At 38.7% G+C, this 27703-nt stretch overlaps 1 protein-coding gene across 1 annotated transcript; it reads left to right on the top strand.

Moving 5' to 3' along the window:
• The first annotated feature begins 1584 nt into the window (after positions 1 to 1584).
• LOC146320984 (pituitary tumor-transforming gene 1 protein-interacting protein) lies at positions 1585 to 27703 on the top strand. The gene is made up of 7 exons (XM_084725973.1): positions 1585 to 1861; positions 3014 to 3060; positions 6296 to 6404; positions 11694 to 11802; positions 13236 to 13301; positions 21272 to 21318; positions 26960 to 27703. Exons 1-7 carry the CDS (start codon positions 1744 to 1746, stop codon positions 27007 to 27009), a joined length of 546 nt encoding a protein of 181 aa, XP_084582099.1. The 5' UTR covers positions 1585 to 1743; the 3' UTR covers positions 27010 to 27703.

Raw genomic sequence — 27703 nt, 5'->3', positions numbered from 1 at the left:
TCGTGTGAATATCTGTTGTTAAAGTGATTTATCTTTTGCCTTGTTACTCAAGCAGGCCTACTTGTCATAAATAAATATGTAAAAATAAAAATTTGTGTTTGGATCACTCTCTAATCTGTCTAAGACCTCCTGGCCCACTGCCCTTTGTAAAATTGGCTTCTGCTGCCAAGAAACATTTCCCCTCTCCTTTTGCCACGTGCAGACTCTAACAGCAATCAGTGTGATTTTGATATTAAGCCTACACACTCAGGAATTAGCTGAAATGTTTGTTCATGTAAGTCTTCAGCATTGTGAATTAAAGAATGACATTTTTTACATTGTACATTTTGATCAGTAGAGGTGAAGGATTATGTGGATGCACATGCATCGAAGGGCCAAATACTTTCCCTTCACCTGAGAGATTAAAGGTACAACAGCTGAGGCACAGCACCCAGTGACTTAGGGGTGATCACGTGTTGCAAGCAGTTCCAGCAAATACAGTTGGCCGTTTTGGTGGGATCAGAAAAGTCACACTTGGGTGCGTCGATGCTGGAGGCAAACATTAAAGGACGGCAGAGGAGATACTCACACACCAGTTTAAGTGGGCTAGAAAACCACAAAAAATAGTCCATAGGGTGAGATAAATGCAAAAATAGTTTTATTATTACCTCATTTAATTAAAATGGGTGTTCAAACGACAGGTGCCTATAATGCAAACAAAAGGGTGAACAAAAACGTAAGGAAATGTTTCAGTCGTTGACTATCAGCACTGCTTAACAGCTCACACTGATTAATCGAGCCAGATGACTAAATAGACAGTGTTAAAGGGACAGTTCACCCAAAAATGAAAATTCAATCATTGAAGGCTGGGTTTAATTCTTTTAGTCCACAAAACACTGCAGGAGTTTCACAGGAAAACAGTGTTTGAGAGATTCTGCAACACTGTTTTCGTGTGAAACTCCAACAGTGTTTTGTGGACTGAAAAACCTAAACCCAACCTTTAATTGGCATGAGGGAGAGTAGATATGACTGAATTTTCATTTTTGGGTCAACTATCCCTTTAAGCGCGCATTCAATCATCAGTGATATCTTTGCCAGCATTCTTCTTTTCCTGCCTTATTTGCAGCAAGAGTGTTGCTTTTTGTTGCGATATTTTTTTAACAATATTTCCCACAGCTCGTTATTATATCAACTTATCCATCTTTAATGAAATGGGCGGCTCGCGATGCTTCACTTTGCGCGGAAGAAGAGTCAAATGACGCACTAAACGCCCTTTTTATGTGTGTTTTTTATGTGAGACTGAGGAAGAAAGCCTGAGTTAACAAAGCAAGATGATAACCACCGTTATTACTGACTGGGGGTTTAGGTGTTGTCGGGCCTGCTCATGCAAAGAAAGCCTGGCTGTGTTGAACTTCCTTTATAGTACAGTCTTCTGGTCTGACATGAAAAATAAGAATCACTGAACCAAGATGTAAAAGAAAAACCGTGTACGTTTACGCTGCGTTCTAATATCTCTTCAACTGAGCGGGCGGTCCTCTGTATCTTTGGTTAAAAATGTAACTCCACCCGCGCGGGCTGTCAAGATTTTACCAAACGCGCGAACCCTAGACATCCAGGAAGTGAGCGCAGCAGTTGAGCGAGGGCAAAATAGAAACAACAGTGTTTATATCGGAGTTGCAGAAACAGGAGCGTCTGCTGTCGACGAACAGTTATTCTTTAGTTTTAGACGCAGTTAAAGTTCGTAGCTGTTCTATTGTTTTAATTATGTTTTCTTTTAGCACGGAGAGAGGAACACTGGCCACCTCGGTGTTTGTTTGTGCCGCTGTGCTGTGCTTTAGCTTTGTTAGCCTGGGAGAATGTCAAACTGCACCGCCGTCAACACGTAAGTTGAATTTTACTTTGACAAGCAGTAAAGTTAATGTTACAGTCGGTATTACAGTTGGTAGAGGTGGCGTTTCGCCTGGTAACAAGTTACTTTAATGGCGACACTAGCGTCAGGTTAGTATTTAGTCTAAGTGTATTACTATTTTTAAAATACGTCACACTTGAACTTGACTGTAACCACAGCTGCCTGCCGCAGCTGCTGGTCAGCTACGAACATATAGTGCGTTCATGTGGTGTCGGAATAATTGAAAAAAAGTCGGAACAAGTGGGAAAGTCGGAGAAAAAATTGTCACAGGAGTCGCCGAGTTGTTGTTTACTGACTAGGTAATATATTGATATTATATCGTATTGTGATATGAAACTGGATCGTGGTGGATTTAGGATATCATTATATCATGATATGGTTGTTGTTTCCTGTTTAGTTAAAGGCTGTATTACAGTGAAGTCATGTGATTTTATAAACTTACAAACAGTTCAGTTGTGTTATTTGTCTTAACCTACTTAGGCATTTTATCCTCATTATTGATGATTATCAAATATTTGATTGCGTTAAGTAGGACGTTTAACCAGTTATGAATCCATTAACTGATAATCAATAGAAAATAGCAATGGTAGTAATTGCACCTAATTTGACATTGATTTGTCTGACCAAAGCGTTTGTTGAATAAGGAAACTTAAATTTATACTTAAAGTGAGAGGGAGAGAAAATAATGAAAATGAGACAAAACGTGTGTTGTGTGTCTTATTATTTATTAACAATTAAATGATTGGTAGCATTTAACTACAAGTTAAGGAAAATGCAACAACCTACATGACAAATAATTATTGATTTAGACTGATATGAAAGAAGCCTACTGCTGACATCATATATGTAGAAATATGGTGGATGAAAGTAAATGTTTGATACCTTTTTATGTATTCGTATATAACATAACAGTTGTCCCCTAGTCTACGCTAGTACCCTGTACTATTAGAAGCATCCATGTCGTTTCCACTTAACAACTTAGAGGCTAATGAACACTAAAAAGTCAGAATGACAATGTCTCAACTTGGAAACTGGGACCATCTGAGAACCATATGAAGGCACCTTTAAAATTGCTATCATGGCATTTTATTACTTTCTGACGTTTCTGTTTACCTCTCTTTTCAGCCTGCTCTGCCTACAAAAACTGTGACACTTGTGTTCCACATGCAAAGGTAAGGGTGCCAGGTATAATTTGGGTGCAGTTTTTGAGAGATAAGAGACCTTTGACCATGAAATTCAACCTGTTGCCGTCAATAAATGATCATTTATGGTTCCTTGTTTGTCTGCACAGTCAGTGGCCTACTGAACCTCCAGCAACATAACTAAAGACCTCATCTACTGTAATCTCCAGGGCTCTAAGATTCAGTAAAACAGTGACCCCAAGAGGGGCAATTACTACAGCAAAATGTCAAGTTGTAGTGAGCCGGTATGCTGCCACCAAATCCCCCATCTTAATACAGCAAGGCATTTTTAAACTGTGTTACCCTGTTAAAGGGAGGTTGTATGAGGTACTTATAGTCATAGTCAGTGTGTTACCTTCAGTCGATGCCGATCAGCTCATCCCCAGTTAGGAGAAGAAGCAGGAACATTGATGTAAGCTAAGCAATATACTCCTGTGGACAGGGCAACAGCAACCAAAAACATCAATGTCAGTTTAAGTTTATGCTTTATTTAGAATATTTTCACTGCTTAACCTTGCTGTCAGATGGGGATTAAAGGGGCAGTTCTCTCCTAAATCAAAAATACACATTTGCTCTCTGGCCTGCAGTGCTATTTATCCATCAAGATTTTTTTGGTATAAGTTTCAAAGGTTTGGAGATATCAGCTGTAGAGATGTCTGCCTTCTAAATGGCACTCATACATTTGAAAAATCTAAAGCTAGTGTCTCTTTCCCAAAATCATGGCCCATTCTTTCTTTCTGCAGTAGAATCTACCGGAACTACTTGAAACTAGGGATGTAACGATGCCAGTGTTTCCCCTACCTTGGTCCTCAGAGCTCACTGCCCTGTCTGTTTTAGATGTTTCCCTGCTCAAACACACCTGATTGACATGATCAGCTCGTTATCAGGCTTCAGGTGATCAGGCAGAGGCTTCATGACGAGCTGATAATCTGAATCAGGGGTGTTTGAGCAGGGAAACATCTAAAACATGCAGAGCAGTGAGCTCTGAGGACCAGGATAGAGGAAAACACTGGATACATTCAACTCAAGATTCATCACGATTTCCAATATTGGCTTCACGATACGATTTTTTCACGATTTTTTATGACAGAAAAATATTCATGGAATTATTTCTCAGACAACAAACACAACATGTCTGAGGTAAGGTGTAGCTGCAAAACAAACTATGCAACGAAAGTATATTTTAAACATATGTTTAAATATATAAAAACTACAGCATATATTTTCTCTTATCTTTAACAAATTAAAGAGAATCCCTTTTATTTTTTTTTTATCTCTGAGGTAGAGTAAACTGCAAAACAACCCATATGTCCTCTTCTTAAAAGTGTAACTGAAATTATATTTTATCTTAAATAAAAAATAATAATAATAGTAAAAAGCCCTGCTCCTACTACAAACTCCCCAACCCCATAGCTGGCTGGGGGATTTGAACTCAGGATCTTGTTATTGTGAGGCAGCAGTGCTAACCACTGCACCACCATGCTACATTTCTGTGGGGAGTTTGAATGTGTCATGTCTGCATGGGTTCTCTCCGGGTACTCCGGCTTCCTCCCACAGTCCAAAGACATGCAGCATAATAGGTTAATTGATGACTCTACATTGCTCATAGGTGTGAATGTGAGAGTGAATGGTTGTGTGTCTGTATGTGTCAGCCCTGTGATGAACTTGTCCAGGGTGTACCCCGCCTCTCGCCCACTGTCAGCTGGGATAGGCTCCCCACGACCCATCAAGGATAAACGGTTATGGACAATGAATGAATGAATGAATCAAAGAATGAACTAAACATTGGATTTTTAAAACACATCTCACATCAATATAACTAAATGAATGAAATTTCTGCAAAGAAACAAACTAAGGCTTGTATACGTTCCTAGTTTGAAAATCTGCTTGCCAGCATGGATTGTCCTTTTAACAGTTTATTTGCTCAGGACTGTGGATTATCTTGAGTAACTGGGGCATGATTTTTGGAAAGAGTCACTGGTTTTGAATTTTTCAGTTGTGTGTTTTGGCTGAGTGCAATTTAATCCCATTTTATTGGAAAAAAAAGCAGACAAATCTGCAAAACTCTGCAACTCACACCAACAAATCATGGATAAAAAGCACTACAGGCCAAAAGAAAAGTATGGATTTTTGATTTTGAGCTGAACTGACCCTGGAAATGACTGGAAATCATTGTTCTATAAGCTAAATATTGCTCTCTCCATACCAACCTGACTGCTTTGACAGAAACACAAATGTTACCTGGCAGAACATCATGTCAAAATCTGTTGATCCTACAGTTACTGCTCCTAAAATGCAATTGTGATTTGAATAGAGCTGCAGCTTAAAGTATTTTTTTCATTATGGATTAATACTTTGGTTATTTTCCTGATTAATAGCTTGCTTTGTTAGACCAACAATCTAAAATTTAAAGATGTTGATTTAACTATCATGTAAAACAAAGGTTTGATAACTTGCTTAAAGATGCAGTTCACCCAAAAAACAAATTAAAAATTTTTTTCAAATATAATAGAACTGTATGGCACCTGGCCTGTGGTAAAATACACTGGAAAATTCAGTAGCTATGCCTATTTCGAGAAATCATGCCCTGATTACTCAAGATAATCCACACACTTTGTTGTGAGATGTTTCATGTAGAAACTACTTTCTGTGTACCAAGCTACATCCGCCAACCATATCATCACACAGAAGGAAGCGTGCACCAAGTCATAGATGAGAGGCTCACGCTTGCAACGGTGCATAATGTAAACATTAATGGCTTCTTCCTCAGCTTTGCTCTAGTGTTAGCAAAACTGAGATAGCTTGCATGGTGATATGGTTGACAGATGTAGTTTGATAGACAGAAAATAGTTCTTATATGAAGCTGCTCACAACAGGGCGTGTGGATTGTCATGATTTCTGGAAAGAGACAACGTTGTCGAGTTTTTCAAGTGTGTTTTTTGCCATTCTGAGCACCACAAGCCGAGTGCCATCTAGTTCCATTAGATTCAAGAGACAGACATCCTTACGACTGATATCTCCAAAACTTGGCAGCTACCACCAAAACTATCTAGAAGGATAAATAACATTACAGGTAAGAGGTAAAATATGTATCAGTCAGCAAAGTAGTTGTTGATTCATTTACTTTTGCTTGATTAAATCGACCAGTTGTTGCAGCTCTAGATTCAAATAGCCAATGTTTTTATCTTTGAACCATCTTGATGATCTTTGTGTTTTATCTGCACAGTGTCTGTGGTGCATCACCACCAACAACTGCACAGAATACCCAGTGAGCTGGTTGCTGCCTCCACCGTCATTGTGCCCGTTGTCCAAGGCCCGATGGGGAATGTGTTGGAGTGAGTTTATCAGTCTTACTATGATTTGACTTCTTTTCTGTTTCATTTCACACTTTTCAAGACTGCAAGCAGTCCTGCCACTGGTGTTGTAAATAGGCATTTCTCGCTGGAAAAGTGAACACAACCGAAGTTTTATTAGATTCCTTTGAAGAAGGAAACTCTTACACAAAATAATCAGGTAGTAACTTGTTTCAGTGATCATGGTGTTGAGTTTCAGGAAAACACTGACAGTGCATGGGGGTGTGGGACTGGTATAAGGAAGTTGATAATGGTGTAAAGAAAAAGGCTAACACTTCATTGCCATTTTTAACATGTGCAACAAAGCGCATAGACACATATAATACAATAAAATGTATACAACAAGTCCATAAAAATAAAAACAATGCAACTCAAAAATAGAAAAGAGAAATGTAACTGTGTTGTAGTGGTAAGTTAAGAGTTTAAGTGGCAAATTGCTGTAGGATATGTGCAATGGTGGGAAGTTCTCCTCGAAAAAAAACCTGGTTGTACTGTATGAGAAGAGTCAACCAAAACCTGCCATCCCTCTCACTTCATGTTGCTTCAGTATCACAGAGGAGAGGCTGCGACTTACAAGCCTACGTCTTATTCCTGCAGCACTTTACCTGCTTCCTCATTCTTAGGAGGTACAGAAAGTACATCAATGGTGGGCAGGGGGTTAGTCCTGTAGTCAGCCAGATGGGGAAAGTAGCCATTTTAGGGACCTTTGTGGCTGCAAACTCTTCAGGCGAGATCATTTTTGAATGTTCATTCATGTTCATTCATGTTTTACATGATGAATTCAAGCTGAGTTAAATCTACTACAAGGAGTTTTTATCTGGTTATAATATTGATGCCTCTGTGTGACCCACGTAAGTTAACGAGACTGTCCGCAAGAGGATTCTATATGTCTATATGGTTATTGTTAAAGGTATGGTTCACCCCAAAATCCAAAATTCACATATTCCCCTGGCTTGTCGTGCTATTGATCCATCTAGGTTTTTTTTTTTTTACTTAGAGAGTTTTAGAGATATCAGCAGTAGAGATGTCTGCCTTCTCTTCAGTGTAATGGAACTAGATGGCACTTGGCTTGTGATGCTCAAAGCAGCAAAAATACATACACAGTACAATACAGAAAATTCAATACCTGTGTCTGTTTCCAAAAATCATGTCTCTGTTCTCAAGATCAAGATAACTGCTATTTTCTAGTGGGAAGAAAGTAGTTTCATTAGATTCTATGGTAGTTCTGGTAGGTTCTACTGCAGAAAGAAAGTAGTTCCTTCATGAAACTGCTCATAACAAGGTCTGTAGAGTAACCAGATCAAACTCTTTCAAATGAGACACTGGCTTTAAGTCTCTCAAATTATTTTATTTGGTGCACTGCCACAAGAACTGAAGAGAGGGCAGGCATCTCTAAGGCTGATATCTCCAAAAACTCTGTAACTTGCATTAAAAAAGATGTATAGATTATAAATAACACTACAGGTATAAGGAAAAATCCGGGTGAACTGTCTTTAATGCCTGCCACTGGATCAGATTTTGTGTGAAATCAGGTGAAACAAGCTGTTTTTTCATTTTCCCAGGCAAAGTTACACCAAGTTTGTATGTTCTTAGTCAGATATTTTTTTTATGCCATATTTTGTGGTTATTACAGTGGAAATACTAACACTTTTGTCCAAAGGTGCCTCTTATATCAATAAAATATTAACATTCCTTGTAGCTTTACTTAGCATAAATAAATTCCGACTCAGACATTTAAAACATGAATTATATGTTGGGGAAAGAACTGTAAATATGCAAAATGAATTTGATGATTTTCATAAAAGTAGTTCATCAGTCCTGATACATTTTCTTTATCTTGCTAGACATGCTGACAAAGCATTTGGCTGGTCAGAGACAAAAGCAGCCTTGATGCCACATAATGTTCTTAAGAAAATGTGCACTAATACTGGACCTCAAATCAAAAGGAGCTGTGATTCATATTCATTTAATAACTAATCACTGTGTCAACTCACTGAACTGAACAGTCAGTGTTTTGACTTCGGTCTTAAACTGGTTATGACATGGAGTTATTTCATAACTGGAGTCACATGCAGGTAAGATGATCTCTGGCAGTGTATTTTTGCATCAGTGTGAGCCAAAGAAAATACTTTTCATCATTTTCTGGTGACTGAAATGAATTATAGACAGTCTGTAATAATAGTTTCAGCCATTTCTGTCTCATATGTGGCTGATGAAGTGAACAGAAAGTACAAAACGGTAGAATAACACCACTGGATGATGTATGGTGTAAAGCTGACAGCAGCCGTCCAGACATCACTTTTAACGTGGGGGTGATGAAGAAACTTCTAGAAGATCTAACATGTTCCACGTGTTGGTAATACTCATGTATTGTGTTTGGGTGCAGACAGAAAGTAAACAGGACGATACTGCAGCTGCAGGAGGAGGACAGGTCACTCAATGCTTCACTTCCAGCACTCGTGCAGAGCAGTTGGTCCTGCTGTTATAATTCACATCCAGTTTGTGGAGATAAAGAGAGCCAAACTGTTGAATCTCTGTCTAAAATACTCCCACACTTTAAATGATGAGGTTCTCTGCAGCTTGTCCTCAGGATGAATCCATGCTCTGATTGGGCGCAGCAGTTCAAAAGGACCTGTCAACGCACGATATGCAAATAGGGATATATAATCGATGACGATTATGTCAACAAATTGCCCCAGCCCTAAACAACAGTAATAATTATAAAAATAATAATTATTAAAAATGGACAGTTTAGTGTTAAGTTAATGGCATTGTTTGTTGCATTGTTTGTAACAGCACTGTAACTGAATGCAAAAGTCTTTTGCTTAATTTTTGTAATATTCCAAACTATATTTTTTAATTTGCAAGTATGGTATCAGATATTGAGTTACATTTTTTACACAGAAATCCATATTTCACACATATTAAGTTGAAAAAAAAAAAAAAAAAACATGCAGACACATGATCAGTGTTGGTCTTCTGCAGTCCTCCTTAAGCACTAATCAAACAGTTGTCTATTCAGAGAATCTGGCTTTATGTTGGTCGCACTATCACACTGGTGTAGCTGCATTACATTAACCTGACTGTCTGTCTGAAATCATTTCCTCAGTCATTCCACCTGGCCCCTGTTATCTGCTGTTCTTTTCTTTTAATGACACTTGTATTGACACTCCCAAATCATAACTTAAGTTGAGTGTTGGCAGTAAGGCTCACAGATCGCAAAGAGCTTTTTAGAAATGACAGAAGAAATATGATGAAGAAAATATAACCAGGGCGTCATCATTAGTGTCGTTGTTATTGGTTGTTTCCTGCTGGTTTACTGGTTTGTCCGGACTTGCAGTGTGATACACAGTTATTGGTAGGGGAAAAACACAAGCACAGGGACCTCAAGCGTCGAGAGGCATAGGAGTAGATAATCTATCCCCCTATTTTTAAAGTTTACTTGACAGATCCGGCTGTGGAGACACCAGTCTAGTTGTGCTGTTAATCTCAGTGTAGCAGCAGCAGGGGGAAGAGTTGTGGCCAACATTTTAATTTTGTGAATGTGCCTCGAGCTGGTTATGGAAACTTGTGGAAAAGTCATGAAAGCCACAGTGGGAAACCTAATTATAGGTTCACAAAGTTACTGCAAACTCAGAAGCTTCAAAGTTAATACACTAAACAGACAAAAATGAGAGCTAAAAGTTGAAACCTTTAGTTTTTTTAAAGGCTGCTCAGAATGTTCAGCTTTCTGTAAAATCTCAGCAGTATTTATACCTTTAGTTTGCACAGAATAAAGATATCTGTCATTTGAAAGCCATACACACTCAAGGGTAACTTTGCATTTTAAGTCTCACTGTGATAATCTGATCCTGCTGAGGAGTTTTATCTTTGGCTTGACAAAGTGATATTATTACATTAATGTGTTACTAATCAAAACTGATAAACAGTAATACTGCTGCTGAGTGATCTCTGACCTCAGCACAAAGTCTCAATCTGATAAAATTTCGCCTGACATCTTAGTTATGTTTTCACTGGAAATGGAAGTGTCGTGTAGTTTGATCATTACAGTGTGATGACTTGTAGTGTTGCAGAGAGATCAGCAGGTGGCACCATTGCCACACAGATTTATGTTGTTATTCAAGGCAAAGAGGCACAGAAAGTTTCACGTTTCATTTACTATGAATATGATCTCACATATTTTAAATACTTTCATCATAAACACAAAGTCTGGACAATAAAATGTCAAGCTGGCAACACAGTACAAATCACAGGCTGATCTATAAAGATAATGGAAAACAAAATGAATAAATAAAAAGGTCAGGGGTCTCATCAGAAATCAATAAATGTATGTTTGTGGAAATAACCAAGGCTTGTTTGGTTTTTATACATTTCAGAGCTTTCTTGAAACACTGTAGATTAACATTAGATCTGACATTAATAAATCTACGTCTGTGTCGTTTAACTATAATAATCAGGCCATTGTTCATCATTTATCTTTATTCATTCCTGCATTATAACTCGAAATTCAATGTAATTATTTGAGTGATTGAAAGTCTTTTTCAGATTTTCAGTCACTCAAATAATTCCAAAAAAGATTTTGTATAATTACAATCAAAGAACAAATGAGCCAAAGTGTCAGTATAAGAATTAGGGCTGCAACTAACGATTATTTTCAAAGTCAATTAATTGGTTGATTGTTTTCTTGATTAATAGTTGTTTGTTTTAAAATGTGAGACAGTGGTGAAAAATGTCCATCCCAAAGCCTCAGATGATGTCCTGTTTTACTCACAACCCAAAGATGACCAGTTTACAAAAAAATGACTCAAAGTGCTTAATTGATTATCAAAAGGTTTTGACAATCTATTTAATGATTGATTAATAAGTAATTAATCACTGTAGCTCTTAACTGAATCACAAAACATACAGTTGTTTTATAATCAAAGTTGAATCTGTGTCTCAGAAGCTTATTACAAGAATAAATGTAATATATCATTTTAAAGTTTCTTTAGCTTTCAGAGAAACAGGGAGAGAGATGTATCTGGTACTAATTCTGTTTATAATCTCTTTGGGATAATCTTTTAATAGATCTTTTGTTTTTAGTGGTAAAGGGAGGAGTTCAGAGGTGAGGGCACCCCTTATAATGGTTTTGATCTATATGAAGTGATGGCATCTGTGGTTTTTTAGTACACATTATGAGACAACATGCTTGTCACCATACTTTTCTCATTAAAAAGAAAGAATATTGGGCTATATATATTAGGTATTAATTGTCTTTTTTGTGTGATCCAGTGAACTTCGAAGCCCTGATCATTGCCCTGGCCGTCCTGGGTGGAACCATCCTCATCAGCATTATTGTGTGCTGCTGCTGCTGCTGTTGCTGCAAGAAGAGGCCGTCAGGGTAAGACTCCATGACAAGTCAGTGGCATTTTAGTGCAAATGTAACGTTTGTTTTTATGAATTGACAGCATTAGGAAGCTAGGCTGAGAACGAAGATCCTGATTTCTTCAGGTGAGGTAATAATGCAGTCTGATGAACACCAAATCCTGACTAAGACTTAAAAAATTATTCTGACAGGGCATCTAGAAAAAGTGATAAGCCTCACCAAGAAATGACTTATTGTAATGCTGTTGTAATCAATTGCATTAATGCCTACTAAATTGGTAAAGTGGAAAACATATTTTCCTCTTACCTGTAGTGGTATTTCCAATGTCTGGAAAGAGACTTCGTGTCCCTTCCTTGTGGACAAGAGCCTGGTACTTGTCACAGCATGGGATGTAGTGGTGTCCTCCTCAGCTGAGCTGTAACTTCTCATCCAAAAGTAGAAGAAAGAAAATAGTTGTGACATGAAACTGCTCACAACAAGGTCTGTGGATTATCTTGAGTAACTGGGTCATGTTTTCTAAAAAGAGACATTACTGTTGAGTTTTTCACATGTATTGGCCCTTTGAGCACCACAAGTGCCATCTAGTCCCATTATATTGGAGAGAAAACAGACACCTCTGCAGCTGATCTATCTTCAAAACTCTGCAGTTCACCAGTTTGATGTGAGCCTGTTATAACCTAAACAATCCAAGTAACTCTGAGCTTGTAAATAAGAAAAGTGAGACAGCCATGTCTATGAATCAAAGTTCTACATCTCTGACATAACTGCTATATTCAAATGAAGTGATGGAGTTCTTAATTACTCCGTGAACAACTGTTGAGTGCAGCAGGCCTCTCGAGTTGAGCAACCATTAATCAGAGCTACATTCACTCTTGTAGCTTCATCATTTTAGCTCCCTTTACAAGACAACTGTGACTCTGTGTGCAGCGCTCTCATTGTGCTGGAGCGAAATGAAAATGTCATGTCAGTCAATCAACTGCAGACCGGCCTGTCACACACTGACAGTCCTGTGGGTAAAGGAGTGTTGTTCACTGTCTATCATCCGACAGAAAAAAAAAGGGAATGAAGAGCACGCCTGAAACACAAACCCCAAGTGTCCATTTTACATTTACCTTACAGACAGTTTTCTGTTCTCACCTCCTGATTGCTCAGTTTCCAGTAAACTCTATTATCAAAGGTGACACACGTCGTTTCTGTAGGAAAACTCTCACTTTTCTTTTGAACATTACTTTCCTTTTATTTTTCACACTGCAGAGACAGTTCATGAATCAAATATAAATCATGCTCCAGAGAACGTGAATTACTGTAACTTGTTATGCTTTTTGAAGACAGTATCCCTCAAGCAGTTGTGGCAATTTGTAGATGTATGTAATTTGTCACATCCAGATGAGAATGTTTTTGTTGTTCTCTGGTTCTGATACTCTGTTCATGCCTCTTTATGACTTAAGGCCTGACAGAGATGAGGAGAGATTTGCCAGGAAGAGAGAGGAGATCAAACAGCGCAGTGAGGAACGGTAAGAATTTCACTCCAGGCTGAAGCAAAAGTGGGTTGAAGCTGTCGGTAACAAACTCTAACTGTGCTTATTTGAATAACAACTTCACATGCCATTATGTTTCTCTGCATTTAGTGAAACAATTATTGTTCAAAGGTTTGGCTGTTCTGACTAATGCAATGTAACTTCCTTCTTGTTCAAAACCACAAGATATAAATGTGGTAATAATTTTCACAATATCAGCAGGCTAGTTTTCTGATATTATATTATGATATAGTAAATGTTAAATATTTAATATTCCTGATAAAATCACATATAAAGGAATAATACTTTTATTCAGTACAGCAGACCAAATTTTTCACCTGTGTAAAATTAAAATTCATTATCTCATTTATTTAGTTTGTGATGATGAATTTGGTTTAGACAACAGTAATTTCTGGAGCCATAATGTGATGTGATTGTATTATTGCAATATGATAACACTGAAAGTTGATAAACAGAACTATTGAATTAGAGCCCAACATTTGAGCACTAATGAATCTGACTACAGTTTTCTCAAGTATTGTCTTAAATTAATACAAGAGAGGATGAAAGAGGAGCGCAGACCTCTGCCAAAGTTGTGCACGTTTTCCATGATTACAATACATTTAGAGGATTTTACAAGTTTCATTTACATGGAAAATGGCTAAACCCTGAGAATATCTAAGGACTGGACAGGGATTAATTGTGCAAAATATCAAGTAAGACATGGCCAAGATATGAATAAGTAAGATATGGCCAGTTGAATAAACATTGCTCTGTAGCACCACCTTTAGTAAAATGTCATCTGATTTTGCAGGTTGTGAACAGATGCATGTGTCATCCAAATTTTGTTTCAGTTGCACAAAGGGCTCCAGAATTAATATAATGCATGTCATGCTGATATTAATTGGACCTGTTATAGATATAGTACTAGTAGTATAGTTGTCACAATACCAGAATTTTAAACTGTGATACAATACCAGTGTAAAAAATTATTCTCTAAGAGAAAAAAACATCCTAGCCACACAAAATAGTTTTTTTTTCTGTCTTTAATTAACAAGCTGCACAAAGTGCTGGTCCAAAAAAATCACTGATTACTGTTTGACTGAACCGAACTGAGGTTCAGCAGTTTTTATTTATAGAGTTGGTACTTTTGATGCTATAATTAACTGATATTGTATTGTTTTTCCACTAGTGGTAATGAAAAAGTACAGAAAAATCACAACACGGCCTACATATTTTCAAATAACAGGAGGCACGATATTTGTTAAAGGCAAAATGTGTGTTAAAATATCATTTTAAGAGGTGTCCTGGTCTACGCACTGTCTACAGACTTAAGACAACATCCCTGCAAAGATCACACCATCATAATTTCAATGTTTTTCAATGAACATTAGAATAATGACGTAAAGATTATCATTTCCTCTAATGATGCAAATCGTATTGCAATTGTAATGTCAAATTTCAAAGTGTGTTTTGCATCACTCGCAACATGGCATACAATAATGATGTCACATGCGGAGTGACGGAAGTGCAGCAGAATGTCTGAGCAGAAACCATGCTTCTACTAGCAGAGCGTTATAGAGGACAACAAAGAGTCTGTTGTGACGGAGGAGTAATGCACCATGACTTGACAGCGTGGTAGTTCGGAGGATGAGATGATGGATCTCCATTTCTCATGCTTCCATGTTGAGAAAGCCACATTGGAAAGCTGTGTCACCAGCATACATAGTTACTGATGCATACATTGTTAGCACAGCAACCTATGTAGATAGGCTGGTGATGTCTGGACATACAAATCTAATTTTATCACCTGCAAATAACAGTGTAAACAGATTTGACAAACAAATCTAATTTGCACATAGTCTAATACCTTCTTTTCTTTTTGGGGCCCCGGTGGTTTAGAGATCGAGGCTCTGACAACGTCCCTGGTGTGACTCCAGCTGTGTACATTGTTTCATCTCTCTCTTCTTCCTTTGCTCTTAACTCTCTGCTGTTTATTAAAGTCATACAATGTACCAAAAGCTTTTTTTTGGCCAGTGGCTTGTGACTAGATTCCACTGAAACCTTGGTCATCTTTCAGCAGTGGTTTTCCAGATATCCTGCTAACTATCTGACAAAATACAAGGCCAAATACATATCCTCCTCAGTTGAGTTAATAGCAATAAATACTCATTTTAATTGGTAATTATCTAATTGAAAGTTCTGCTAAAAAAAAAGCTGTTCATCATATCCCATCGAATGTCACAGACTTAAAAAAAAAGATCAGACGATGAAAATGACTTCAAGATTTAATCCTATCCTTCAACACACTGGATGTTTTTTCCACTCCATATCCCAGCAGAACCTCCATGGGATTTCCTACAACGGAATAGTTCATAGTCCCCAACAAAAGGGCCCGTTGTATGTTTGGGATTCAAGCAACTGGTGTGTGTTTGTGTGCAGCCCTAACAAGTCTATGTCCCAGAGTTCCTCTACCCGCATCCCAAAACACCAATTGGATTGTCAAGGCTGAGCAGCTGCTCTTTGGTAATGCAGTCATAAACAGAGTGGGCTACATCCTGCGGAGTACCATCCACTGTCAAAGAAACAGTGTGCTAGTCACTCAATCATACAGCAGTGTGTGTTGTAGACCTGGAAGCCTTCCTCTTCCTGCACTCCATAAATGTTTAAGCCTTGTCTTTCTATTTAGTGCCTGTGCTCCCAGCGCATTCATCCTCTGAGGCTGGCTGGGTGATGTGTTGGTAAGCGGGGCAGTCGTGCAGAAAGATAGTCAGTAACTGTGGTTTATCATCATCACTTGCCACGCTGGGAACATGAGAGCTCTCGTTCTGTGTGTGTGTGTGTGTGTTTGAGAGAGAGCCTGCGAGTTGAATTATCCAACCTCCTCTGTGAGCTTTTCTTTCACGTGCCAAAGAATCTAGTCAGGGTTTCCTGCAGTGAGCATGATCAAATCTCCGAAGTCAGAGTTAGTGCAGTGACCTACATAGATGCAGTTCATGTAGTGAACAGGACATTCAGAATACATCGGACCCATCATGGGAAAGACTAGTGCCTCTAGACACCGCTGCCGTGCTCCCAGAGAGCCAGCTCACAGCACTGAGCCTTCATCATCATCATCATCTGAACCCAGGCTGGAGAGCAGTATGGGAGAATCATTAAGAGCACATGAGGGACTGAAGCAATGCTAACTGATATTATTCTTTAAAAAAAGACAGAAATATGCATTTTTATTTGGTATTCTTGTTAGTAGTTTACTTATGTTGAGTAGGAAAACCTTTTGAAACTCTATTAACACCAATAAAACTATTATCAACACCCAAATAAATGAAAATATTTTCATCAACCCTTTGATTTTGCAGCTTTCTTGAGGCTTCTAAGTGAACATACACAGGTGTTTCTACGAGGCAGTGTCACGTTTAGCAAAACACATTGTAATGAAAACACAGAAGAAATCAGAAAACGGAAATCAGTTTCAGTCCCTGACAGTGTAAACAAACCACTTCAATATGACACAAATGTGAAAGCATTTGGATTTATGAACATGAATGGACAGGACAATAATAAGATAGTAGTAAACTATATTAATTGTGTTGAAGAGGAATTTAGTTTCATGCGCTCTGCTCAAGGATCACTTACAGCAGTACTATGCTGAAATATACACCTAGAAGAAAAAACAGAAAAAAAATAAAAAGTTGACCGGTAGTGGACTTTTAAAGGCTGATATAATCAAAATAGTTTGGAGCAGGAAAAAGCAGGAAAAGAAAATTAATTAGCTGATAACAACCCAACTTTGTGTTTGTACCATCCATTCAAGACTGTGAAGTACGTTCCTGCATGACCTCTGGAGGCTTTGCATTCATTGGTCACTAACCACTATGGAGAAAAACTCCATAATGACTCAACTGTGAAACCTTAAGTATCAGAGAGCTCATGTTTTTTTTATAGTTCCATTCTTTCAAATTTAATTCAACCAAATCTCTGTAAACGGGTATCTTCATATGAATGTAAGATTATTATGCAAGTGACAAGATTTTGGTATCTTGTTTCTGCTTGTAGTAGTGTTGTCACAAATATAGATAATTATCAGTAGTGAGCATTTGAAATGCTATCAGTACTCATTTTTTTCAGTAAATATACTCAGGTACCAGCTGCACTCTTCTCTCCGACAGTGAAATGATACACTCACACATATTGCTGCAGTGTCCACACAGGTCCATCTCCTCTCACTTACTCACAGTGCTGGCGTCTTCTCGTTACTTGTCTCATTTTCTGTATCCGTTGTCCTTTTATAGCCTTGTTATATTTTTCTTTTAATAAAAATCTAAAATGTTATGCCCCCAGTATTGAGTCAGTTTTTCCCTGTGTTATCAAAAAGTATTGTGGTGCAAAAGAGGCCGAATGCATTGCCTGAATTTCAGTCTCTGAACCTATCGAACCTTTGTGGAAGCTATTGTTTAACCAGCGCAAGTAAGAAGACATCCTAGCCTGAATATCGGTTATCCAGATATCTGCTAATTACACCAGATGGTCTGAAACACTGTCCATTGCTCCCAGAGGCTAAATCATCATCAGACGATAGCTGATGGCCTCTGAGATTGAGTTCTACTCCACTGGGCATTCGCACAACTTCTACAATGTTTCAAGCATCCACTAAGATACGTCTTTAAAAACAATAACACTTCTGAATTAGCTGCCAACTTAGTTAATATGTGACTCTGTCTTATCTCATAATAATAAACCAACTGTCTTATCTGATCCATTTTAGCCGACCTTGAGCTTTTCACTGGCCAGATATATGTGGCTGGTAAACCCAGAACCTATTTTCCAGCTGAACTTGACAGTTCAAACAGTCCCAGCGGACATCACAACTATGTACAGGCACGATCACGGGTCACACAAGGTCAGAAAGAAGCCTCACTCAATCCTCAGGGATTTTGAGAAGCTCCTCCTTGGCAAGGTTATTTTATGTATTACTGACTGTTAGCTACTGCAGTGCGTTGGCCAGTCTCTGCATCTATCACTTTATCCGCTGGGAATTGTGTGTCCTATTTGCTACACTTGACATGTGGACACGAATCACTAATAATCTAGAGAGAGAAAATGAGCTGGAGAACAGTGTCTGAATAAATTGACAAAAGTTGGAACCGAAGCTCTGTTTGCTTCAGATCTAGCTCAGCATTTCCACAGTTGAGTGCTGGGATAAACTTATTTTCCTTCTTTCTGCTTCCCTCTTCTCTCTTTCTTCTCTTCACTTGTTGAATGCAACCATATTTATGTTGAGGGAGTGTGAACATGTCAGTCAATTAGTTTCATACAAGCTGACAGCGGGGTTGAGGGGGGGACAGATGGCAGGCAGAGCTCAACCACCCTGATTGCTCACAGATCACTACCTGGCAATAAAACCCTGACTGATTTACACCAGCTCTTTGTGCAGAGATGAAGTGAAGTGACGCCCCTGGAGGTCCGGAGCACAAAACCTCCTCCCAGGCTTTTGTTGCTCCTCAGAGAGGCTGAGTGAGGGGCTGACGGCAGGCCTGTTGCTCTGTTTGTGATTGACTGCCAGTTAAACTGTGGCATCAAAGTATGCAATAAGTGAAAATATGCCTTAACACTCCACAACTAGCCAGAGTTTAAATACCATTAAGAAAGCAGACATGCCTCTTTTAGTTTGGCTGTTAGGGATGGAGGACTATTGAAAAAAGATATTTTTCTCACTGTTCAGTTTTTTGCATTTTTCATCTTCTGAATTGTTGCACCTCATATTGATGTTATGCACAAATGATATGGTAAATAAATGGACTTGTAGAGCTGGGTGATAGTGTATCAATATGATATTGATAGCGTAATATGAGACTATATATCATATGTGAGTTTTTTTTCTTGGTCACTGCAGTACATTATAAAATGGTCTGTTTTTCCCTCACGAAAATCCACACTTCATGTACATGTTTAGTCTTCAGATCAACACTTCTAATCCTCATTTATCTACATTTTCTTGAGCATTTATTTTTTAAAAGCAAAATCAGTATTAATAGTCTTTTCATCAATATCAAGGTATTAAGGGGAAAGTGGCCCAGGCCTTCAGAGTATGAGGCTGTTCAGATGGATACAATATGATGGTTCTGGGAGCAGATATGTAGTGGAGGCACAGCTCTAGATTGGTATGAAATGTGTTGTTATTGCAGCCTGCAGTGTCTGTGTGACAGGTTATTAAAATCATCATTTTCACCGGCAATCATAGCTTCCTGTGCCAGTGACTGTAGTCCTGCATTTACATTTCATTTCCCCAAGTTTCATTAGAATCTGATCTGGGTGTGGAAGGTTTTTAAAAAGTATGGAAAATTGCACTGTATGGTATGAAAGTTGAGATACTGTCATTCCATAGTTAAAGCCCTTCCTCTGCTAGACCATAAAGCAGCATCATAAGAAGTTACAACAAAATTTCAAAAGCACAGATAAAAAAACCAGTGACATCAGAGCTTTGCCAAATTTGAATATATATGGCAAGCTAAGCTAAACAATAAGGTTTGGTTTTAGCTTGATTGTAGCATTTTAATACACATACAATGAGGAGGAGGAAGAATTTGAGAAAACACTGGTGCAGGTGCCATACTATGAACATGATTCAGGTTTAAAAAGTCAAACAAAAAGCAAGCAAAATATACTGTCCATGCTTTAAATAACTGTGATATAAATTTTAGGCTATACTGTGTAGCCCTAATCTGATCTATCATGGAGAGGTAACCAGAGTTTTGTGATATGGTGACAGTGGTACATGTTGAACTGACCTGTTAGCCATAAACCATTGGCTTTCTCTGTTATGTACTGGGGATATGAGACTGAAAGGTGTTCATTGATGTTAATCTTTTCAGGCGTTTAAATTGGGTCGATATTATATAACTGAGCTAATAGATTTTGGTCTGGACAAATAAGGTTAACAACTTTGATGCTTTTATAGCACAGACAGAATTGCTTCGATCTTACTGAGTTTTTAAAATTGCCTTGAGATTTGGTGTCAAATTTCAGTAGCTAAGGATTAAACTTTGCACAGCTTGTTAGCTTCATCAGTGAATCTGTTCAGCACATCGTCTGCCGCCGGGATGGAAGATCTGCCGCATCTCCTCGAGGCGGAAAGCATTTCTGATGGAAAGCGAGGTGTTGCTTACAGATCGGCAGGTAAACACTGAGATACTCACAAGTTGACACGGTGGATGGTTGTCACGGTTGACACTGGTTGGGAGCTCTTTAGCATAGAGAAAGCAAGGGGTCTCACTTTGTCACTGTTTCCCAGTACCATAAACGTCACTCACGCAGTCACTCTCTTCTTCTTCATCATCGTCATCTTCTTCTTCTTCTTCTGATCACGTATGTGGTTGTACCCTAATGTGTTTTCCTTTTTGTTAAAATCCACCTTGTATTAAAGTATTGCTTAGGAACTGGTATCAAAGTCAAGGTCTCTGAATGGTGCTGATATCAAATATTTTTGAAAGCTGCCCAGCTCTACCACCAGTCTTTGAGTTTGAATGTGTAAAATTAGGGTGTTTTCACATCTAACATTTGTGGCTCAGTTCAAACAGATTGGTGTATTTGCCTGTTTGATGCGGCTTTATTACAACTGTTGGCTCTCTGTCCACCTGCTGATTGTGACCTGTCAAGGAAGTGGTCTGTATTATGATCATTCAGTAACCATGGTGGTAACATGTATGCTCACCATCAAATGGACAGAAAATGAGCTAAAACAGATGTGTTGAGCTGCTGTCCTTCTCCATTGTTTGGAGTTTGATGTTTAGTGCGAATGACTAAAACTGTCTATTGAATTGGTCTACTGTTAGTACATGCAACTTTATGTTCACACCTCTTAGTTCATTTATAAGAAGTCAGTGTGAACATGAAATGGATTAGACTAAAACACAACAAGTAGTGGTGTGAAATAACTTAAGTGTGATCCTTCTTTTGTTTTTGTCCAGGAGGTGCGACAGAAGGGCGAGGCATGATGAGATCCGCAGGAAGTATGGTATGTATGAGTCTCCACTGTATTACCATTTATTTTCAACCTCTTCAACAATAGCCTGACAGACTCTGTACCCATCTGTTCTGTCTCTGTGATGTACACAGCCGCTGTACTTGATCAGTACGTCTAACGCGGCGCTGAATGTCGACGCCCCCTCCTCTCTGTTCTGCTCATGTCAGCTTTGTCTCTGATGCATGTTGAATCGGTTTCAGGTTTTCCAGGACATTGTCATTGACTGTCATTACCATACCCTGTGCCAGCACTGCATTATTCAACACTATGTGCCTTGTCCTCAAGGTAGTTCAGGTCACGTATAGATTACACCAACGCCTGTCTGCTTAAATCAATTCAAGCATAATTTATCATACACTGGTGTCAAATGGAAGTCCCCCTCATGGCTGTGAGCAGGATTTTACAGGTCACTGAAGCAACAGACAAAGGATTGTTTTAGAACAGAGAACATTCTTGGTCATAGCCTCTATTATACAGTGTTATACTGTTTCAAGTTCATATTTAAAAGGATTATGCTGATTAATTACAGCTGGGTTTCTTATTTTAATAGCTTTGGCCATTATAATAAAATTGCACTCAATCATGTTAATTCTGAAAGTCTTGGTACAAAACCAGTTAGATGATCATCCAGGTTGTTGAGAAGCCAGCAGTTAAACCAGATTATTTAAACCATTGTTTGGAGGTCAGACTGAAAGTGAGCTCACCCGTAGCTTCAGTAATGTTTTCTTTTCCTGACAAATCTGGATAGTTGTGGGGAGGCACAGATCAATATATCATTACAATCGATCATTTTATGATATAAGCACCAAATATGTTGATCAATACATTGGGAACAAATCTGGATCTTGGGCCATTGCAGATTGTGATGGCTCAATATCCAGATTCTTCTAGATACATTAATCTGTATGTGTGCCAAATCTGGTGCTGTATCACAAAATGAACAACAGGTTAGCTTTGCCACCCTGCTAACATAATTATAGGAGTGTTATATACATGCTTCTGCACTTTTATAAGTAAATAAAAAAATGGTCTATATTCACCATCAGAATAATAGTAGAACTGATTTTACTGATTCACGTTACTATACAGGATGAATAACATTATGACATGACCAGTTATTTTGTAAACGTCCATAGAATTTTGAGTACTTTAGTATTTTATTGGGTTCTGAATGATACTAGGATGTAGGTTGTCTGTTATTGCATGTTGGTTCAATGGAATAGGAAGGTTGGTGGCCTTTCTGAAGAATGGCTGGCAGGCCCACCAGAGGCCACATTTGTTTGTTATGTATCTATAAACATATCAGCCAAATTTGGTCTTCATCACAAAATGAATTTGCTAGCTGTTCTGCTTTGTACAGTTTTATTGATATAAGAAAACATAAAAACTTGAACTACGATCTGTGAACCCATGAACTTCAGTTCAGTGAAGGTAGCTAAGCTACTTAGCAAGTGTGCGATAAGTTTACTACATGAGTAAGCCATTCATTTGTGATGAAATCTCAGTGGTCTTGCTCACCAGTGCTGTGAAACAGCTGAATGAGCCATCATGATTTAATGAAAGGCGACACCGCGTGCTTTAAGGCTGCATTCAGACCAAATTAGGCATTCCTGCGATTAGCACAGGGCTGTGCAGAGGTGTGGGCGTGTTCATTTGTGCCCTTCTCTCTCTGACACTTACCATTTGGTGTCACTATTTTGCAGCATAAACTGGAAGCCAGACACTGACGTAGAAGCTTGGCACACGCAATAAGCCAAGCGAGGACACAACTAGGAGAGTATCCTCGAGATCACCCATGATCTCTCCCTGGACAGTGCTCAGTTTCAGAGATATTTCAGACCGACTGTGAACTGGTCTGAAGTAGTCTGGCTTGTGATGTGATTGTCCACCACAGCGTGACATCAGTTTGCTTTCTCCAAACATTGATTTGTTGCCACAAGGTTGCTGAGTTGTTGTGTTTTTTGGCATCCCTACCATAACCCTATCTCCATTCAAATGAATGAGAGGCCTGGAGTTTTCACTACGGTGCCTGATTTGGTCTGAATACAGCCTAAGACCTCTGGTTCTTTTCTGTAACAGCCTGATGTAATGCTCTGGTTTGTATGAAATCAAAGTAGTGGTCTAGGCTTAACATGACAGATGAGATGAGATTTGCACTCTCGACTAAACCCCCTGACTTCAGGCTGCGGTGCAAAGTGCACACACAACCATCTCATTAACCGTGGCATGTTCAACATATTGTGCTGCGGGACTCGTAGTGGTGATCACAGACTAAAATCAAATCCCTGTCAGTAAAACGAAAGAAAAAAAGGCTTTATTTTAAGATATTGACAAAAAATGCAATCCAAAACATTTCATAAATTACATCTATTTCAGATATTTAAATTCTTAAAGATTATTCACCAACAAAATTCAAATGAGAGAGTTGGTGATGATACTTCTTCTGTCAAGGTTTTGATAAAAACAGAATTGTGGGCAAAATTTCAATTGTTTGCAAGGAATTACTTCCCATTGATGAACTCCTGATGCGGTGTGTGTCTCTGTGTGTGTTCGAGTTCCCTGGCAGCATCAGTGAAGTAAGATGTCAGGCAGGTTGTGTGGTTTTTGTGTATGGACAGCATGACAGAGTGATGGATGGTGGTCTGCTCCTCGCGCCTCCTGCTCTCATTAGTTTACTTCCACAGGGATCACAGACAAGGCTGCACTCCTTTCACACTCATTCTGGTCTCCTCTGTAAAACACAATCCAGGGAGCTGCATCACATCCTCTGTGGGCAGAAACACAAAGTCCTGTTATTTCCTTAAAGCTCTGGCTCTCAGCTGAGGATGAGGATCAGTGAAGGTGGCTAGGGATTCCTTGAGGGAGGGCCTGGAGGTTTTTCAGCGAAATGAGAAACAGTTTTCATGTCACCTTCAGTTGAAATGATCCTGGAGAGGGAATATGAATTATAGTTAGAGATTGTACTCCAGGCACTTTAATTCCCAGCACGGGGTCATTGGCTGTAGAAACTAAAAATGGAGTTCAACAGTTAATCAACATGGACCTGGATACCTCAGAATACAAGCAGCATCATACAAACTGAGAATTCATTTTTTGCCAAAGTTTCACACAGATATAAAGGATGCAACAAAAGGTGCAGTGTGACTATAGATAGATTTTCTTTTAGTTAACTACCTGCACACAGTGCCGGTACAGACAAAGTCACTGAAAGCTGGCAGCCTTATTCTACATGCTAACATCTCATGTAGCAATGCATCAGTTATGAGATTCTAATACTGATACCAGTGTTTAAAATAATAATTTGGCCAATATCAGTTTTGTTGTCATTTATTCCCCCTTGCTAGGCAAACAAAGAAGTGGTCATTATAAAAAATTAAAAACATGGCACCTGTTGCCCTCTTATGTCAAGCCAGAGTTGTGGCTTCTCTGAAACAGTAGCTGGTTATGCTAGCTGCTGCTGTCTGTGTCCGACCGCAAGTAACAAAACTGATGCAACACAATGCGAACAATTTGGTCACTAAAGAATGTGATTAATGCCGTCAAATGATCAATTAATAAGTTGTGAGATTTTAACAGCTTTTTGAGTGTTTTCTTATTGTTACTAGTCTAAATTAAAATTTGTGTTTAATCAACAGGGAAATTAGTCTCCAGGAACATCTGTAGGCACAACTAATAAACATTGGACACTGCCATTGATAAATGTCATCTAATTTGTCAATAGGCCGATTGCAGTCACCGAGGTGAATATCAGCACATCAGTGCAAATCATTGGCCCCGTAATGTCGCGGTCTTATCAACAGAGCGAGTTGGAGGATTTCTGTATCTAATGACCAGTTTATAGTGTAGAAATCCCCAAATTCCCTCAGCTGCCTTTGGAAGTCCTTCAGCCCAGCTGCTGTTTTGTCAGCAGTATATCTGCTTTGCCTGGGATACAGTTAACCCTTTAATCATCATCCACCCCTACTGACATGGACTGTAAAAAACACAAACAATAAAAGAGCCAAAGAGAGTACACACACACACACACACACACACACACACACACACACACACACACACACACACATCTATGACTTGACATGTTGAACCGAGTTTGTTGTTCATGTACTGAAAAAAAACATTTTTTTCCTTCAGTCCCCAGCGAAGCAAACAAAGACGTACACATTCATGTTTCAGTATAAGAGCCACATTAATAATAAATATCTTTCTACTGGAGGAGCTTTGGGAAAAACTCCCCTAGTGATGTCATCAGGGTTCTCTCTGCTTGGGTTGGAGAACTCAGATGTTGAACTCAAAATGTGCATTAAACATGAGGGGTGACATCTGGAAGACACAATAAAAGACACAGTGAGTTGCATTATGGGGTCAGGTGTTTATGAAGCTAAAAATCAGGATATGAAGGCCTCAATTTCATTTAAATATTTTTGCTTGGTTGTTTTTTGGTTTGTCCCTTAAAGGGAAAATTCACGATTTTTTATGTGCATGTCCAGTCAGTGTTGATGGTAAATGAAGCAGTAGATTTCTCAGTGCTGCTATACAGACTGAGAAAGCTAAGTTTCCTGCTAGCAGAGGCATACGGCCAGTGCCTACATGTACCAGGATGCATTGCACGCAATGCCCACATCCATGTTGCCATGTCTCACTACCAAAGGTTATAGCTACTACTTTGTTGGGCAAAACATATCCTTGGGTAGGGCTGCACTTTTTCCACCGATTATTCTTTCAATTAGTCAGTAATCTAATGACTAATTCATCAGTTACTCTGAATCTGAATTCTTTTATTATTTGATTCATTTAACAATTTACTCAAAATAGATATCAAAAAATATATAAGAGAAATGACCATGAGTCATGATAATTGCAGCATATCATGGGCGAGGTGTTGTGCTGCAGCATGTTCTCCCATGCTTTAACTGGACACAGCCATTCTGATGCGCCCACGCACATTATGCAAATGGACACATTTCTGTTATCAATTACATCAATGATTCATCCTGGTCCTTGTGTTAGGTGACAAAATTACTCATCCAGAATCCTACCCAGAGGCAGAGACTACAAATCTAAGCAGAAGTTGCCTGTAGTTCTTCCTTAACACCAGTGACATCACTGTGACATCACTGGATGCAGGAAGAACGGATTTTACCGCATGATATCTTTCTTTGTCAGTAGAGCAGCACCTTGGAATTCATTGCTTCTGTTAATTACAATTACCATCAACACTGGCTGGGCTTCATAAACAAGTGAACTTTATCTTTAATGTAATTGAAGGTCAGTGCTACGTCACTCAGGTATCCCTTTAATGCCTGTTTTGATCTGGAAAAAAAAGTCATTGTGGTTGAAAATTCATTGTGGGAAATGTAGGAAGAAGAAGAAAAAGTAGTGGACATGGCAGATTGAGAAAAAGATTGAATTTAATAAATTTCAGCTATGTGCTGAACATCCAATTTCAACGATGTAAGAACATTTCAGGTGGATTTTCCATGTAATTGTTTGTCCTTGGACCAGTGTAGTCTACATTTGAGAACCCTGATCCATGGAAAAACTAGGAAATGACAGCACATCATGTTCCCTCACCCACGGCGAGCTTCTGTGTTTTCATTTTGTCTCCACTTTCTCTGCCTCCTCCGCGCAGGTCTGATCGGTGACGCGGACCACCCATACAGCAAGTTTGAGAACGAGTGAAGCAGCTGCACTGGAGCAGTTCCACAGGCAGCGCGTCGAGCTGCTCTTCAGTTTTAGCTTGGAGTGACGCCCGCTTCTCACGCCAGCCGCCGCAATGCTGCAGACACTTTCCCAACGATAACAAAGCCGAGAGACAGAAAAAAATGTTTCTTTTGACTGATTCTTGATGAGGATGCAGTGTTGTGTGCCGGTCGGATGTTGAAGTTTGTTTTAAACCTTCCTGCAAAGTTCTTTGTTTTCTGAAATTTCATGATATGAGTTTATTGTAGTTTCGTATCAGTCTTTGCACTTTGTTTATAGATTATTGATTCACAAAAAACAGAATGACTGACACATGAATAAAAATCTTCTCTTTTAAAATTTGAGGCTTTGTTCAGTTATATTGCAGATAAAAATCGTTTTATTTTCTTGTATCTGTTTGCAGTGTATCTACAGTTTTGAAAAGTTTTGTAGAAAAACCTAATAAGTAATGTTAAACTTTTCTCAATTACAGCTGTCTGCGGTCTTTTTAAACATTGTTTCTTAAACAGCTCTTCACTGGAGGAGCAACATGGACGTGATGCTGATTACTTCTCAGTTTTATAAATCTTTGTTGATTGTAAGCTCTGATACACATCGAGCAAATGTTCCTGTTCATTTTCTGTGTTCTGTATGAAAATAATGCCAAATCATTAAATGATGATTGCATTTGGTA

Source organism: Lutjanus erythropterus, chromosome 9 (genome assembly GCF_056507025.1).
Source record: "Lutjanus erythropterus isolate fLutEry1 chromosome 9, fLutEry1.hap2, whole genome shotgun sequence".
In the NCBI taxonomy this organism is placed as follows: Eukaryota; Metazoa; Chordata; class Actinopteri; order Lutjaniformes; family Lutjanidae; genus Lutjanus; species Lutjanus erythropterus.
This window is presented reverse-complemented; position numbering and strand designations above follow the sequence as displayed.